General features: G+C 44.5%; 2 protein-coding genes across 3 annotated transcripts; both read left to right on the top strand.

The window, feature by feature from the left end:
- The first annotated feature begins 38 nt into the window (after positions 1 to 38).
- Positions 39 to 5,907, top strand: LSM7 (LSM7 homolog, U6 small nuclear RNA and mRNA degradation associated). Of its 2 annotated transcripts, none has more exons than XM_077788767.2 (4): positions 39 to 102; positions 553 to 643; positions 1,836 to 1,907; positions 4,867 to 5,907. In XM_077788767.2, the coding sequence occupies exons 1-4, from the start codon at positions 61 to 63 to the stop codon at positions 5,007 to 5,009; spliced, it is 348 nt and encodes a 115-aa protein (XP_077644893.1). In that variant the 5' UTR covers positions 39 to 60; the 3' UTR covers positions 5,010 to 5,907. The 2 variants fall into 2 exon arrangements, with proteins under 2 accessions (XP_077644893.1, XP_085418850.1); XM_085562724.1 differs by having other exon boundaries at positions 553 to 767.
- A 1,702-nt stretch (positions 5,908 to 7,609) lies between these two features.
- Positions 7,610 to 10,627, top strand: LOC110469449 (kelch-like protein 23). Its single transcript, XM_021528187.4, has 3 exons — positions 7,610 to 8,673; positions 9,404 to 9,815; positions 10,038 to 10,627. The coding sequence occupies exons 1-3, from the start codon at positions 7,752 to 7,754 to the stop codon at positions 10,348 to 10,350; spliced, it is 1,647 nt and encodes a 548-aa protein (XP_021383862.1). The 5' UTR covers positions 7,610 to 7,751; the 3' UTR covers positions 10,351 to 10,627.
- Positions 10,628 to 16,275: the final 5,648 nt, after the last annotated feature.

The following is a 16,275-nucleotide window of genomic DNA, read 5'->3' as shown; positions in this document are numbered from 1 at the left end:
CCCCGAGCCGCCAACGGGCTCCGGCGGGGCGCGACGTCACTTCTGGCGGTGCCGAATGAAATGGCGAGCGGCGGCGGCGGCGGCGGCGCGGGGAAGATGGCGGTGAGGAGCGGGGCGGGGCGGAGCGGAGCTCGGCGGCGGCGTGTGTGGGGCTCGGCGTGTGCGGGGCTCGGCGGCGTGTGCGGGGCTCGGCGTGTGCGGGGCTCGGCGGCGGCGTGTGCGGGGCTCGGCGGCGGCGTGTGCGGGGCTCGGCGGCGGCGGTGCGGGGCTCGGCGGCGGCGTGTGCGGGGCTCGGCGGCGGCGTGTGCGGGGCTCGGCGGCGGCGTGTGCGGGGCTCGGCGGCGGCGTGTGCGGGGCTCGGCGTGTGCGCGGGGCTCGGCGTGTGCGGGGCTCGGCGGCGGCGGTGCGGGGCTCGGCGGTGCGGTGCCCGGCGGCGGTGCCCGGTGTGTACCCGCGCCCCCGTCCTGCCGCCGCGGTATCCCGCGGCAGCGATCTGGGTCCGTGTTTCCGTGGATGGCGCGTTTTAACTGGGCTGCCTGTGCTCTGCCGTAGGATAAGGAGAAGAAGAAGAAGGAGAGCATCTTGGACCTCTCCAAGTACATCGACAAGACGATCCGGGTGAAGTTCCAGGGCGGGCGGGAAGGTGAGCCCGGCGCGTGGCTGCAGCACGGAGCTCTTTTCGCCTTTCGGCGTTTTCCCTCAGCCGATGCCTGTCGACTCTGCCCTCCTGCTCATGCCGCTTTCCCATCAAGGGAAGCGGAGGAGTAGTGAGTGCTTTTACTTATTAGAATTTGCAGTTACCGGTGCAAAGCTTCTCTCGTTTAACTATTTCACTCATCTTCTGGGTGCACCTTTATCCTTATGGCTCATCTGTGCATCTCTTCTTTTATTGGTTGTTTTGAACAGCCTTATTTTGGCTGGGTTTTTGTTTTTTTTTTTTTTTGGCATTGCAAGGATGCACTTAAAGGAACAAAGAAACATTTATGGATGTAGTAATTAATACAACTGTCGTGCCTTTCATCTCTTGACATGGTAAGCATGCCTGGAGTTCGTGGTTCAATATATGCCACTGTGCCTTTGCATTCCCATCTCTTCCCAGTTGGGCAGGTACATCCCAATGCAGTTGGTGCTACCCACAGGCACTTGTTGGTCCAAGCTTACCATGTGCTGCATTTTAAAACTCCACTGGGACCTTATGCTTATAAGGGTTTGGAAGTTACTTGAACTCCTTACTGAGAAGTGTATTTGTCAAACTGGGAAGTTGCTCGGTGTAATTTTGTAATATATGTAGTGACTAGTCTTGTGGAATCAAGTTCTCCATTAGGACAAAGTGCTGGTCTATCTGCAGTGCCTTCCTGTGAGGCAGTGCTTATGTTAAAGACATCATGTGCCAGAAGAGCATCTGGAAGATGGGGTTTCTGAGGAAAGAACTTAAAATATGGTCTTGTTTTGTTTTTAACCATAACCTTTCATTAAGGATATTTATTTTGTTTTGTAGTTGCCTTTTTTTTCTTTGTGTGACTTATACTGATTTGTTATATCGTATTCTTAAAATGCCCTTGAAATTGACTGAAAGCAAACATGTTAGTGTCTTGAAGAACATTTGGAAGAATGAATTGAAAAGTCTCTAAGTTTTAATTGGTGCAATGCAGAGCAGTTTTTGTGTACTTGCCATTGAAAAAGAGGACACTGTTTAATACCTCTGGACTCACATGTTTGGTCTTGCCTGAAAGAGGGAACAGGGCTGGAGAACTCAGTGTAACTTTCTTGAAGTCTTATGTTGCTGTATACCTTGTTTTGGTCCTAATCATTGTTTTCTGTGTGGTCTTCAATAGCAAGTGGTGTCTTGAAAGGGTTTGACCCTCTTCTCAACCTTGTGCTGGATGGTACCATTGAGTATATGCGAGGTAAGTAATATGTAATCTTTGGGAAGCTTCCCCTCCCTGAGTGGCTTTCTTGACAGAAATTTTACAGCTCTGTGTGTGAATAAGCAGAAACTGCAGATTAACATCACCCAAACTACAGCATGCTTGGGATAACTGTAGACATACAGGTGAAGGGTCTATGGGACCTGACAACATGTTCCTGAGGGAATTGGCTGTTACAGTGCCCAAGCTAGTCTAAAACATTTAAAAAGTGATGGCAGGCAGGTGATGGGAAAAAGGGAAACATTGAACCCATTTTTCAAAAGGGTAGAAGGGAGCCTGGGAATTACTGTTCTGTCAGCCTGACCTCTTGTGCCTGAGAAGATCATGGAACAGATCCTCCTTGGAGCTCTGCTAAGGTATTTGGAGGACAGGGAAGTGATTTTAGACATCCACCATGGCTTTACCAAGGGAAAATCCTGTCTGAACAACCCAGTGGCCTTCTGTGATGGAGTGACTCCATCAGTGGCCAGGGGAAGGGCTTACAGATGTCTTTTTTTCTGTACTTCTGTAAAGCCTTTAACACAGTCCCCCACTATCCCAGCAGCAGGCCCCTGACCAAGTAATAATTAGCATTGACTCCATGATTCACAGAAGGCTGATCAGTCTCTTTATATATATCATTATTAAGAAACCCATCGCTTTTGTAGACTGTTATGATACACCTAGACCTAATTGGTCCTCCAATCCAAACACCATTGGCTAATTAAGAAATCACCCTTTGGTAAACAAGTCTCCATAACACATTCCACATGTTCACAATAACAGGTGCAGCAAGCCAAGATAAGAATTGTTTCTCATTCTTTTCTCTGATCTTCTCACAGACTTTTCCCAGAAAGGTCTGGGAAAGTTGTCTGTTGTTCTCTGTGGCCAGAGAAACCCCAGAACATCCTTCTCCCTGAATTGAAGGAAATGGATTTGATGGGTGGACTGTTTGGTGAATGTGGAATTGGTTGGATGGTCATATCCAGAGGGTAGTAGTCAATAGCCTAATGTCCTCGTGAACATCAATGACCAGGGGTGTCCCTCAGGGGTCTCTGTGGGGACCAGTACTGTTTAGTGTCCATCAGTGACATAGGCAGTGGGATCAAGTTCATCCTCAGTCTGCAGGTGACACACCTGAAGGACAAGGCCATCCAAGGGGACCTGGACAAGTTTTTGAAGAGGGCCCACAGGAACCTCATGAGGTTCAGCAAGACTCAGGCTGGGGAATGAATAGATTGAGAGCAGCCCTGCTGAGAGTGATTTGGACATGCTGGTGAATGAGAGGCTGGACAATACATGCCTGCAGCTCACAAGGCCAGCTGTATCCTGGGCTGCATCCCTGCCAGGGATGGGGCATTCTGCCCACTTAGGTGAGACTCCAACGTGCAGAGCTGCCCCAGCCCTAGGGAACAACATCAGGAGGACATGGAGCTGCTGGAGCCAGATCAGAGGAGGCCACAGAGATGCTGCAAGGGCTGGAGCCCCTCTGCTCTGGAGTGAGGCTGGGAGAGCTGGGGTGTTTACCTGAATAAGAGAGGAGATGGTGTTGTGGCCTTTCAGTTTTAAAGGGACATAAAAGGAAATGCTGGAGGGGGGTAATGCTTCAGCAGGCCCTGTTGTGGCAGGGCAAGAGGTATTGGGTTTAAACTAAAGGAGGGTCAATGTAGATATAACAGAAGATACAGATATAAGGAAGATGTAGTGTTGCTCTGTTCTTTTGAGAATTCTCAAGTTCTTCTAAAAGTTTCTTATGCCTCTGATGTTTACATATTTCTACTGAATTTTCTCACAGTGTTCATATAAACAGTAATTGTTTTGCATTCTTCTTTGTGGGTGGACAGAATTAATGGACTGTTAGTTTGACCAATGTGGTTGGAGAGGTGGTAATTTCACCCTCCAATCCACTGTCACTTTTATTATTCTGTGTATAGTAGAGTCAGCAAATTAAGTTTGCTCTTTGGGTTCTTTTCTTTCCCCTTTTGCATCTAGCATCCCTGTGTGAGTGATTTTGTGTCGTAGTGTGACAATGTAGATATAAGGAAGAGGGTTTTTTTAATAATGAGAGTGATAAAAACACTGGGACAGGTTGCTTGGAGAGGTAGTAGGTGCCCTATCCTTGGGAGCATTCAAAGATGGAACTTCAAGCAACTGGGTCTAGTTAAAGATGTCCCTGCTTGTTACAGGGGGGGCTGTACCGGATGACCTTTAAAGGTGATTCTACTAGCAGAAGTTAGGTTAAGCACATTCCCTATGATAGAACATCCCTGCTGGTCCTTGCTTGAGCTCCTCTATAGTTATGTCATTGGCTGCCCTTGTCCTCTAAAGAATAAAGCAGTGTCTCTTTCTCCTCTCTGATACAAAACCTACCATTTGATAAGAGAGTGTTTTTGAAGAGTATTCTCATACCTGTTTAAAATGGAACACCTGAAACTTCAAATTCCATCTTTAAAAGAGAGTTTTAAAATGTGTTGTTAATTTCTATTGAATATAGATATATCTCTATATGGAAGATAGAACTGGCTGGTTTGTAAGTGTTTATTTGGCCTGTCTGAGAATGGGCTGGTGCTCTCTTCCCTAGTGCATTGAGAATTCAGGGGCTTTTTCTGATTTGTGTTAGTCACCAAGTGTTTGTCTATAATGGCATTTGAAATGAGACCAGAAGCTTTTTTAATCACTTGCATGTATACTATTAGTTATATGCATGAAAAGGCCTTTGAATTCTTCAATAAATATGTTCTGCTTTTTTTGCATACAAAGCAGATTTCCTATTGCTCACTGTAAGTAAGGTCTTGAAAACATCATATGTCACTGCTGCATCACCTGTATGGTCCATGTGCTCAATAAAACAAAGCAGTTATGCCAGGAAAAAACATGCATGTCTGTGCCTTTTGAAGTTGATGGAATTTGGTTTCTTTTTCTTATTTTCCTGCTCTAACCATGGATCTCTGCTTTTTAGATCCAGATGATCAATTTAAATTAACAGAAGACACACGTCAGCTGGGACTTGTGGTTTGCAGAGGGACTTCTGTGGTTCTGATCTGTCCACAGGATGGAATGGAAGCTATTCCAAACCCTTTCATTCAGCAGCAAGATGGCTAATGCTTTCTTTGGATTGTCTCTGAAAACTTCAGGGGGTGCAAGTCATTGGAAAAAACTATCAGTGTGTGAGAAGCTTCCTGTTTGGGGGGGGAGTTTGAATGTGTATTTGTTAGTGTGAAAAAAGTATTCAATTTGTAGCTTTCATAAATGATGAGAGGATGTGGAATGTAAGAAGCATGTTCTTGTTTTCCTCCCAGCCCCAAATAAGTGTGTAACTATGTTGTTTAGACCTGACAGAAGAGAACATATTGTTATGAATTGTCTGAAACCTTCTTGATCTTGTGTGTTTTGAAACAACCCCATAAAATTAGTTATGAATGCCCTGAATATTAGTTATATTCTTTCAATTTTTAAATACATTAAAATGCCTTTAATCTAAATTAAAAGCCTAAATACAGTAGAACATGTTTTTCTTCCTCTTAAATATCAGTACTCAGCTGGGTAAGCATTATGTTGTAGTCTTCTACTGCATTCAGTCTATTTTGTGCAGGAAAATTACTTCCTTGTGTAGTGTCATCACCTTTACAAGGGATGTAGCCAAGAAGGTCTTTTTCAGCACTTGTTCCAGAAATTGTGGGCTGTGATCTGTGTATCAGCAGGCTCACACATTTCTACCGAGGACTGATCTAACTTGTGGGATAATTCTTGGTTGAGTGACCTAAACCTTATGGAGGTAGCTATTTGTTCCTTGGAATTTTAGGGGAAGAATATTTAATATCCTAACATTTGTTCAATTGTAGGCAGTGTCTGGAAGCACTACTTATTTTTATATTGTAGCTATCCACTTGTGGTTTTGCTTGTTATAACTTGATTTGTAAGTAAACATTTTTATTTTTTTTATACTGCAGAAAATGCAAGATTTGAGGAGTTCTGAGTGAATAAAGACAATTGATCTGTTTGTAAATGTCTGGTTTTTTGTAAAAGTGCACTACAGCTGACATCACAGTTCTCTAGCCATAAATCCAAATTAAATTAGTTCATGAGGTGCATAAGCACTGCAGGATCAGGAAGGACCAGAGCAAAAGCCATACTTAAACAGGGAATTGATGGGAAAGGCCTGAGAGTATCTCATCCCTCTTCGGAGGCATTTGAAAGACTGCCTGGTTGAAGTATGTGCCTGGAGCCTGTAACCTGCTTCTTCCACCTGCGCTTGCCTTTATAGAGGACCCTCTTTGAGGTGATTATGACAGAGTGAATTGTTTTGCTAGCAGCAGCAGTTTTGTTCCTGAAGGTTGTCAAGAACCAATGGCAAGTACAGGTTGTATCGGTTATTTTGGCCACAGCATCGTTCTCCCATGCATAGCCTTTCCTGTGTCGGCTCCAAAATGGGTGGGAGCTTAGAATAAATTTCATTTTAGTGACTCTGACTTCAGGAGGCTCTAAAACTAGGGACCAGGTGTTGTGTGTAATGTATTGCCTGCGTGAACTTGGGTGCGTTTGAATTTTAATCTGGGGGCTTACAGAGCTGTCTATAAAGTTGTGCTTGCTTGTGAAACTGCACAATTCAAAAGATAATCCTTATTTAGAGTGTGCGGAATAGAATTTGCTTGCCATCAGCCTGAGCAGAGTTTTGAACTGTCCTTTAGGTGGGAGAAAGATTGTTGTTGTTGATACCAGTAGTGTGCAGAACAATTTTTGCACTCTAAAGTCTAGCATCAGAAACAGACCTGCTGGGGCTCTCTGGGGTGGATTCTGAACTCTTAAGTGCTGGGAGATCTGCCTCAAGCCATGGGTCAAGTGTGTAAACTCTGGAGAGGGGCATGTTCCCAGCATTTCCTGCTCAGATGGTTGGTTGCTTGGTCTTCATTGTGAGCTGCATGGCTCTCCTTTTCTGCCGTGCAGACTTTGAGGTTATACTTGGGAGTCAAGTACCTGAAAAGAAGAATATGAAAATGATGGGGGACAGACATGTTAGCAGGGTCTGTTGTGATAGGATAAGGGGCAATGATTTAAGCTAAAAGAAGGGCAATCCAGACTAGAAATAAGGAAGAAAGTTTTTATGAAGCTATGGTAAGACACTGGCACAGCTTCTGTTTGCTGAGCTCTGCCAAGAACTGGGAGTGAGTCTTGCTGGTATAGGCTGGTATGGGTAAGGGACTACTTCAACGTCCCTATGCAGGTTTCTTCACGTAATCACTTTGGAAAAAGTCACTGTGGCATTAGCTGTTCTTTGTCCCACATCTGTGTTTATTTAGTGCTTTCAGATTGAGGATGAGTGAACATGTGAAGCCATCTGGGTTTGAATGGGGGTTCACTCCTTCCTCTTCTCTCTTACTAAAGTATAAAGTTAGATACATAATAAAAACTGTAATCACTTTGGTATTTGGTTAAACTTGAATTAATGAAAGATGAGGTGATGGTTGTTTTTTTCCAAATGGGTTCAGTATTTTCTACAACTTCTTTATATTTACTCAGTGCTTAGGAATCTTTTGGTTGTTTCTCCTGCTTTTTCTTTTTAGCCCAGGCTCTTTTCTTGGCTGACGGCTTCCCTTATTTGCTGTGGTCTTACCTGGTAAAAGAAGATGCCAGTCAAATCTGTAATTTTTAGGTTATACTGCTGTTCTGGTAATGCTGTTCAGAAAGCAGCAGAAAAGACAGAAGAGGAAAGCAGGAGAGTAGAAAGCATTCTATTTTTAGGACAATATTGCCTTATCTCATCCCAGCTAGGGGGATAGGGTTTCCAGAGATGGAAAGGGTTGCATAAAACTTGAGTTAAAATTAACTGCCTGGCAGTCTACAAGCATGGAGCCTGCACAAGAGCCACAGGAGCTGGGACCTCAGACAGAAATGATTGCGGACACAATTCTTGAGGTTGGAGAGAGACTCTTCCAGGTCAGCCGTAGGGTGCTTTCAGTACACAGTCGATACTTTGAAGCCATGTTTTTTGGAGGAGCAAGAGAGAGCTCTGAGCAGCACATAGTGATCAAAGGGGTTGATGCAGTGCCGTTTCAGGCACTACTTGAGTTCACTCGCACAGCGCAAGTGCTTATAGGTCAAGAAAATGTGACCAGCTTACTGGAAACAGCTGATTTTTTTCAGTTTGACAGGGTGAAACTGTTGTGTGAGAAATTTCTGGAGAGAGAACTGCATGTTTCAAACTGCCTTGGCCTGATGATCTACTCACAGCAATTTGCCTTTACAGAGTTGTATGTGTCTGCTATGAATGTGGCTCTCACTCACTGGGGGGATGTGATATGCCAGGAAGAATTTAAAGCATTACCTAAGGAAATGCTGGTGCAGCTCCTGAAGAGTGATGACCTCTTCATTTCAAGAGAGGATGTGGTTTTTGACAGTATTATGATTTGGATAATGGAGGACCCAGCAACAAGAGAGGAAGAATTTCTGGATTTGGTGGGCGAAGTCAGGGTCACTTTTCTGAGTTTGTCCTTCCTTGATATCTTGGTGAAACGCAGCAAGCGTGCTGGAGAGACAGATATCTTTTCCAGACTAATAAAGAAGTTAGACAGCTGTCCCCCACCCAGCTGGCAAAATCCGAAACTGTGTCCTTATGCTGGCCGGAGCTATGACACCTTATATGTCCTGGGAGGAAAGCATGACAAAGAACAGCAAGAATTATTTCTCTTTCAACCTAAAACAGGGACCTGGCAGGCTTGTTCTCCACTGCAGCGCAGGAACCTCACCCAGTATGCAGTGGCAGCAGTAGGTAACTTACAGAGAAGGGAGACTTGAGCAGATGCGAACAGAAGTTGAGACTGAATGCTGTATGCAGGGAGTCAACTGTTGCTGTAGAACTGGTGTGCACAGCACTGCTAAAACCTCATTCATATTGGTGTTCATATTTGTTCAAAGAATGGGTTTGTCTTCCTTAGTCCTGGGAGAATGCTAGACAACGCTATTCTCATATAGCAGAAACTATGCAGTCTACCAAGCTCCTTACCTTGGCTTTATCTGGAATTAGTCTAAGGACTTGGCTTTAAGCAGTGTATTTTTTGGCCTTCTCTTTTGTAGTGATTAGACCTATGACAGGCAACTTCTGATTTATAGTTGCCATTACATTAAACTTTTCCATAGATGTTGGGAAATCTTCATGCCTGGAGACTTTTAAGCTAGCTCAATATTATTGGTTCCTGTATTAATGTTGCTAATAGTCCCATTTCTGGTAGGAGTTTGAAAATAAGATCTCTGAGGTTCTTTCCAACCAGTGTTTCCATGATTCTATTAAAAATGGGAGCAGGCTTAGAAAGACTGGCTGCATAATGTAGGCCCAATGTATCTGTGTGGATGAGGAATTAAATACTGCAAACTGATTGATAGAGCAGTGATTTTCTCCCATCATCTTGCACCTTATCAGTACAGCCCAGGGTGAAGTGAGAACCCCAGGTATCAGGAGCAATTTTTAGCCTTCATGTGACCAGTATTTGCTGTGTTTCCAGGGAGCTTCCTTTTTGTGACAGGAGGATATTTCCGGGATGAGATTGTGTGGTACAGTGTGGATTGGGTACTCATCTACAACTGCTTGGACAATTGCTGGCTGGAAGGGCCAGCCATGAAGAAGTCCCGCAATAGCCACTGTGCAGTAGGAGTAGGGCTCTACTTGTATGTTCTCGGAGGGAGCACAGATGAAGGGATAATCCCAGCAGTGGAGCGCATGGCTTTGATGGAGTCAGAGTGGGAAAGCATGAGTCCTATGGTTCAGCCTGTAGAGAGAGGTGATGCAGTCAGTGTGGGAACCAGGATCTATGTGGTCTGTGGCCTGGATGAGAATGGACACGTATATGATGGAGTGCAAAGGCTGAACACAGAGACAGACAGCTGGGATGTCATCTCATTCTCCCCTCTTCCAAGGTAAGAAATAATATTCTGGGACCTGGCAGAAGACAAAGGATTCTAATGTTGGTCCTGCTCCAAGAAGAAGTTATAGTGTAGAAATCCATAAGTCCTGTCCCTGCAACAATTCTGTGATTCTCTGTTTAAACAGGACTTCTGATTGGAGGACCAAGGTCATCCTGAATATTTCAGGGACCAAATCTTTCTGTTGATTCTGATCAAGGGTTTCTTCTCTCTCAGGTATGACCTCTGCATCACATCCCTGAATGGGGCTCTGTACACTGTAGGAGGGGAAGCTTTTCGTTTTGATGTGGAGACAGATGAATGGACCCAGGTGAATGAGGAATGCTTGACCCAGAAGTTCTTCATGGGATGCAGCACTGTGAATGGACAAATTTATCTCCTTGGACAGAGGAAGGGAAACAGCACCCTCCCCATTGTAGTCCTCTTTGATCCCTACACTGATGTGTGCCAGGTCATATATAACAAACTCCCTTGTCCCCTTCCTATTCACGGCTGTGTCTCTGTGCGAAGATTTGATACGTGGGCATAAGAGTGGAAGATCATGTGCGTTACAGCTGAAGGGAGTTAAGATTGCATCAACTTTGGCCTGTGACATTGTAAAATTTTGTTCCTTTGAAATTTTACCTTTTTTTTCCTACTTGACAAATTAACTTAAAGAAAAAGCCAGTGCAGTCTTTGTCTACACAAAGGCTGCAGGTGATTATTGAAAATGACCTGATGATGGTATTTAACTTGTGATTGGTATTGTTATGGTATATAAACTCCTTAGGGTTGATGCTCAATAAAGGGCTGTTCTGACCTTTAAACTCTGTGTCTCTCTGTCCTTTGAACAACTGGAAAATCACTGCCTCATTGTTGGAAAATATTATAGGATTTAAATTATTAAATGGGTGTCAAGGTGAAGCAATACACGGAATAAATAAATAGACTCCACATCTGGGGTAGTTATGAAGTGGGTATGTATTTTCAGCATCTGGCACAAGTGAGATAGCTCTCCAAAAACTTGTACCCTGAACCTCAGGCTGACCCACACTTTTATTCCCAAAGGTGTTCCATATGCAGTACATTGCACAACTTTTCTCTGAATATTCAACCCCTGGCCCTGCCTATCCTCGCCTCTCATGCTGAGTAGGTCCACACTCTTCTGGGCACGAGTGGTTTGCCATGGTGGTCCTGCGGGGGTCTCTGGTAGTCTCTTGAGGCTGAAGATTGTGGTCTTCTTCATGGTTGAACTTTTGAACTCTTCATTTTTGCATATGCACTTCGGTGCTTACCTGTGTATGTCAGTCAGTCTTGATAGGCTTGGAGACAGAGAAGCGTCTTTATCTGGGTTCTTTGCATTTTTAGGCATCGTTCTTTGCGCAATAAGCTTCAGAAATTTGCATTTTCTTATGCCCTTTGTTCTATGGCAGAGATTTCTTAAGTAAAAGGTTAAAATTTAACACATAACTCTACAAGCTAAAATATAAATGCTTAATTAATTTTGTTAACTTAAGTGAACTCCAAAAATCTTTTTTTTTTCAAAGAGAATCTTCAGCAGGATTATAAGCCCATAGTGCTGTGGGACAGTGAAAAACAAAAACAAAATAAAACCAAGACAAAACCAAAAACCCAACCCAAACAGCAATTGCCGTCAAGCCGTACTTAATATCAGTACCATTTTAGCCTGAAATAAGCAAATTTTGCAGGTTAATTATGGCTAAAATTACCTTTATTCAAGGCTGAAGAGCACCACAGAAAGAGGGAGACTGTTCTGGGTTTATGGATTCAGGTATGTGATGACAAACATTTGCACGCTGAGTCTTAAGAATCTGGCTACAGTTTCCTTAGTCCTCTTTGTGTTCACAGCTGCAGAGACGCAGAATAAAAATGCCCATCCCAAAGCACTAAAATGAGGGTGCAAGGAGCAGGGTCCTGCACATAGCTGTAATTAAAGACTGTATGAGAAAGAGCATTTCCTGGGCAGAACTATGGCCTTAGGGCAGTAGGGATTGATCTCTGAAATGAACAGGGTCTATGCCTTTATTAATGTTCAGCTGTTTATTAAAAAGTCAGCTCAGCACGGGGCTCAACACGGAGCTCACCCCCGCTGTTGTAGCTTCTTCCGGTAGCCGAAGGGTGAGAAGGCTGCAGAGTCTGTCCCTGGAGTCTCCGTGGCACACTGGTAGCCGGAGGTGAAGAAGTGTCCAGTCTGTATCTGAAGTCCTCTCTCTGTTCTTCCTGGCACACTGGTAGCCAAAGGGTGGGTGGATGTGCAGAGCCTGTTACGGAGATCCAGCAGCAGCTATCCCTCTCCTTCCCTCCTGGTAACACCAGGAAGAGTGTCTGTTTTCCTTGTGCCTGCTTCCCACAGCCCAGTCCAGTCTGGTCCTCTGTAGGTTATGGTGACAGGTCAGACACAGACCAGGGATCTGGTTCCCTTCTCCCCAACCAGCACACCCATCCAGCCCCCTCCACTGTGCCCCTCTTTTTCATTTTGGGGTGTTTTTCATCCCCAAAACCCCTTCCCATGATTCCACTGGTCTCTCTATTTTGCATCCCAGTCCTAGAATGGTAGTGAGGGTGGGGTGATAGGTGATTCCCAGGAGCAATTAGGTAATTAACATTTCAATGTCAGTACTTAGTTCGAGCCAAGTGTCCCAGCCAGGCTGTTTAGTTCATAACAATCTCCAAGGGCACTCGGGCCTCCCAAGTGTGGGGAGAGAGTGACTGCCCCACTGGTGCAACAGAAGCAAGCTGGAAGGCTGCACTGCAAGCACTGCTGTCTTCTGTGCTGTCAGAGTCTGTTCTCTGATGTGACACAGCAAGAGAGCTCCTGAGCCAAATGATTAATATCTCCACAGAAGGAGAGAGGCCTTAAAAACTGAGAGGTTTTGATGAAAAGCAGCCCTGCCACTGTGACAGCTCTGTCAGGACAGCAGGCCTGCAGACATGCAGCCCTCTAGGTCTGGTTTGGCTTCCTCTCCTTGCCAGCTCCCCCCCAGAGCTCGGGATCCCATGATGGGGCTGCAGCAGCCAAGGCTGGACCTGTTCTCTGGGTCCGGAGGCCAGCTGAGCCCTGGAGACTGTATGGGTCTTTTGAATTATGAAGTTCTCATGTATCATTTGGGGCTTTAAAAGAAAGCATCGTACTTGGAGGCACAAGGTACATTAATTCATGGGTGAACCCTTACACAGGGATCCCAATGAAAGGTCTTTCACCTCACTAAAGCACAGCTAGAGTGGGCGTAGGAATGTGCTCCTGTTGACAGAGAGACCAAATTACCCTTTGTCTCCTTAAAAAGGAAAAAAGCCCAGAAGTTTCTCTCCTCAATTTAGTTAAAAGACACCTCATAGGACCTTGAGGACTTCGCCTCAAACTTAAGGATAGCCAATTGGACAGAAGTCAAAAAAGTCCCACCTAAGCAATTCACTAGAAAAATAAGAGAACAAAAGAAGTAAATTGCTTTTGTGAAGTGTTTTACCAGGAGCAAGAATCTCTTGCCCTGGCTCGGGTTTTCTCTGCAAAGAGCTTTGTTATTTTGCTTTTTATTAAAACTTTTCTGTTTCCAACACTTGTCTCAGAAGCCATCCTACTACTTTTATGCCACCTGAGCTACCTGAGCTATCTTGGGTGTGATACTTTGCTCTAAGAGCTTATGAGACCTGTTTTGAAGAGATAAGTATCGAGTGGGGGTGAGGTGGCATCCTGCTCAAGGCTGATGTTCCACACAGGGAGAAGGTGGCTGCCTGCCTTCCAGCATTGCAGCCTGCATGGTTTGACACTGGCACAATGCCAGTGCCCCCATGAAAATGCAATCTCTCAACTGAATGCTGTGAAATGCAATTGAGAACAGAGCAAAGCAGGCCAAAGCTTAATAACAGGAAAAAAACTTTATTAAGCTACTACTATAAAAGGAAAAAAGAAAGAAAAAAACCCACAAAGATCAAAATGAAAACCTTGCAAAGCATTCCTCCTCCCACCACCCAACTCCAACAAACCACAGTGAGACACAATCTGGACCCCAATCAGGTTTCCACCCTCCAGACAATCAATACTCAGTCCATCGAGGGAACAGAGTCTCTCCTGTGCCATAGACCCTCCAGGAAACACAGCTGCCACATCCTGTGCTTCTATGTCACACATGGCACTGCCTGGAGAAAAAGTTTGCCATGGTGACCCTTCTCCTTTTCATGCACCATGCTCTCACCACCAATGCATGGGTGGACAGACTGCTTTTAGGATTTTTCTTTTCAAGGATGCCCTGCCAAGAGGGGAAAAAAACAACAGTTCAGTTTTTCATTTTTTGGGACCACAGTCCCCCCCCCCCCCAATTTTCCCCTGGGGCCGAGGGCTCAAGAACAGAGATCTTCTCTTCTTCTTCTTTGAGGACAGGGGGCACCACCAAAAACCCCCTAACTTTTCTCGGTTCACTCAACTTCTGTCTTTTCCCAGCTGAAGGAGGTCTCTTGGCTCACTGGCATCCTCCTAAAATACAGTCTCTCTTGGAGGAGAAAAATCAGTTCAGTCTATGGCCAACAAGGAAAAGTCCAGCCAAAAAGCCACTCCTCATCTCCTCCCACCTAGAATTTCTCCTTCTAACATCCCAGGGTCCAAGCTGTCTCTCTTCCTCTCTTTCAAATCAAGGAGGAGAAAAATTTCACAAAGCTTTCATTTCTCAAGGAAGGGTTAAAAGTCCTGACTCCCAGGGATGGCTCGATGCCCAGTCTCCAGCTCCCACAGGCAGCCAGGAACCTTGCGGCCCCCCAGCTCTACTCCTTCCCCATGGTAAAACTGGTGACAAAACTGCTGCTGTTTCTTTCTCTCTCTCTCTCGAGAGAGAGACTCTGGGGGGAACGGAAACATCCCAGATTTCTCCACCCTTCCATCTGCAGGGGCCAGCCCAGTTCCAGTCCCTCCACCCTTGGGCCCACCTTAGTCAGGCCATGGGCCTTCCCCTCCCCACCCAGCCACAGCCAGGCAGGGGAGAGGCTGCACTGCACAGAACCAAAGAGAGCGAGTTCTCCTGGGAATTCTGCTTTTAACTCCTCTGTGTTCTCAGAGGCATGTCTACCTTCAATTGATCAATATCCAAATTGAACTCTTCTTTCCGAGAAAATTCTTTTTCCATGTCAAACCATGACACAGACCCAAATTCCAGAGTCCTTCAAGGAAAACTCAAACTCAGTGTTTGAGTTACATGATGTCAGACTGCCAGCAAGGTTCAAAGATTTTCCTACTGACATATGATCTGATATTGTAAAAAGATTTCTTGCAAAATGTACATAAAACAGACTTTTTTTGGGGTATAATTAATTTTTTACATTTACTTAAAATTTTTTGTTATACTATAAATCCTGAAAATTAGAACTTATGCAAGAAATTACAAGACGAAGCATCATCTAACTCCTAAACTATCCAGGTAAAATGATAGTTTTGTAATACTCCTATTTTCCAATTTTAAAAATGAAATATCAACACAATTAATACATCTGTATAGAAAGCTTCCATTTATTATGTATAATTTTTGGTGGAAAAATGTGCATTTGGAAGAATTTAGTTCCTTTCAATTTTAGGCGACTTTTCCCTGAGTGGACATTCAGTAAGCAAAATCTTTTAGACATTAGAGCTATTTTGAATAATTCATACAACAAATACAGCTTGTATTATTTGGCCAGGCCTTCACTGCAGAAATGGTTTATCCCAGAGCCTGACCATTTTATACTTCCCAAGTAAAAACTTGTTTGCCATTTAAACCGGTGCCTTTCACATGCAAGCCTTTTCATGGGGTGGCTGGCAATGAATGCCACTGTGTTTTGAAATTGCAAATTGGTTAAATTTTCCCCAGTTTTAATTTATTATTTCATTAACCTTTTGGGAAGACTTTGAGTTAATAATAGATAGGAGTCATAACTTCAGCAGCTTGTTCAATCCCTCTTCTCTTTCTTTATACAGTGGGTCTTTGGCTGGTATACCCTTTTCTTCCTGGATGAATATAGAGTAGTAGTAAAAGAGTAATCCTAACAGAATAATTATAGGAAACAAATCCTGAAGTGACTTAACTGCCTATAGATGTGAGGAAATTCACCACCTAGGCCTCAGACACACTGCAGTGAAGCCCTGTCCAGCCTCTCCCCCAACTCCTGTTCAGCCTTCCTGCATTCCAAAGACTGCCTGGATTCTGGTGTTTTGCAGCAAGCCCTGTGTTATTCTTTGTTCTTTTCCAGATCCTTTCCTTTGCTCTTGTCACTCTCTTCGGTGTCACTTCTGGCATCTTGTCTTTTCTGAAGAAAGTGTTATAAATGAAAATTTGTCCAGACAAATTAAAATGAAAAATAAAATATTTCTTTTGCAATCAAATTCTATCTAGCCAGCCACAAGGAAAGAACAGAGGTGAGCCCAGGGTCGGCACTGGGTGTGCATCAAAGAAGTCAGCCTCAGCAGAGGCTTCCTCTATGCCCACACACCTCCATC

This window comes from Lonchura striata, chromosome 28, assembly GCF_050655825.1.
Source record: "Lonchura striata isolate lonStrDom1 chromosome 28, ASM5065582v1, whole genome shotgun sequence".
Lineage (NCBI taxonomy): Eukaryota > Metazoa > Chordata > Aves > Passeriformes > Estrildidae > Lonchura > Lonchura striata.
The sequence above is the reverse complement of the archived record's forward strand: the minus strand, read 5'-3'. Positions and strand labels throughout refer to the sequence as shown.

Coding starts and splice junctions, on each gene's coding strand:
- LOC110469449 (XM_021528187.4), top strand. CDS start 7,752: ATGGAGCCTGCACAAGAGCCACAGGAGCTGGGACCTCAGACAGAAATG. Junction 8,674..9,403: donor GTATGCAGTGGCAGCAGTAG/GTAACTTACAGA, acceptor CTGTGTTTCCAG/GGAGCTTCCTTTTTGTGACA. Junction 9,816..10,037: donor TCATTCTCCCCTCTTCCAAG/GTAAGAAATAAT, acceptor CTTCTCTCTCAG/GTATGACCTCTGCATCACAT.
- LSM7 (XM_077788767.2), top strand. CDS start 61: ATGGCGAGCGGCGGCGGCGGCGGCGGCGCGGGGAAGATGGCG. Junction 103..552: donor GCGGCGCGGGGAAGATGGCG/GTGAGGAGCGGG, acceptor GCTCTGCCGTAG/GATAAGGAGAAGAAGAAGAA. Junction 644..1,835: donor GTTCCAGGGCGGGCGGGAAG/GTGAGCCCGGCG, acceptor GGTCTTCAATAG/CAAGTGGTGTCTTGAAAGGG.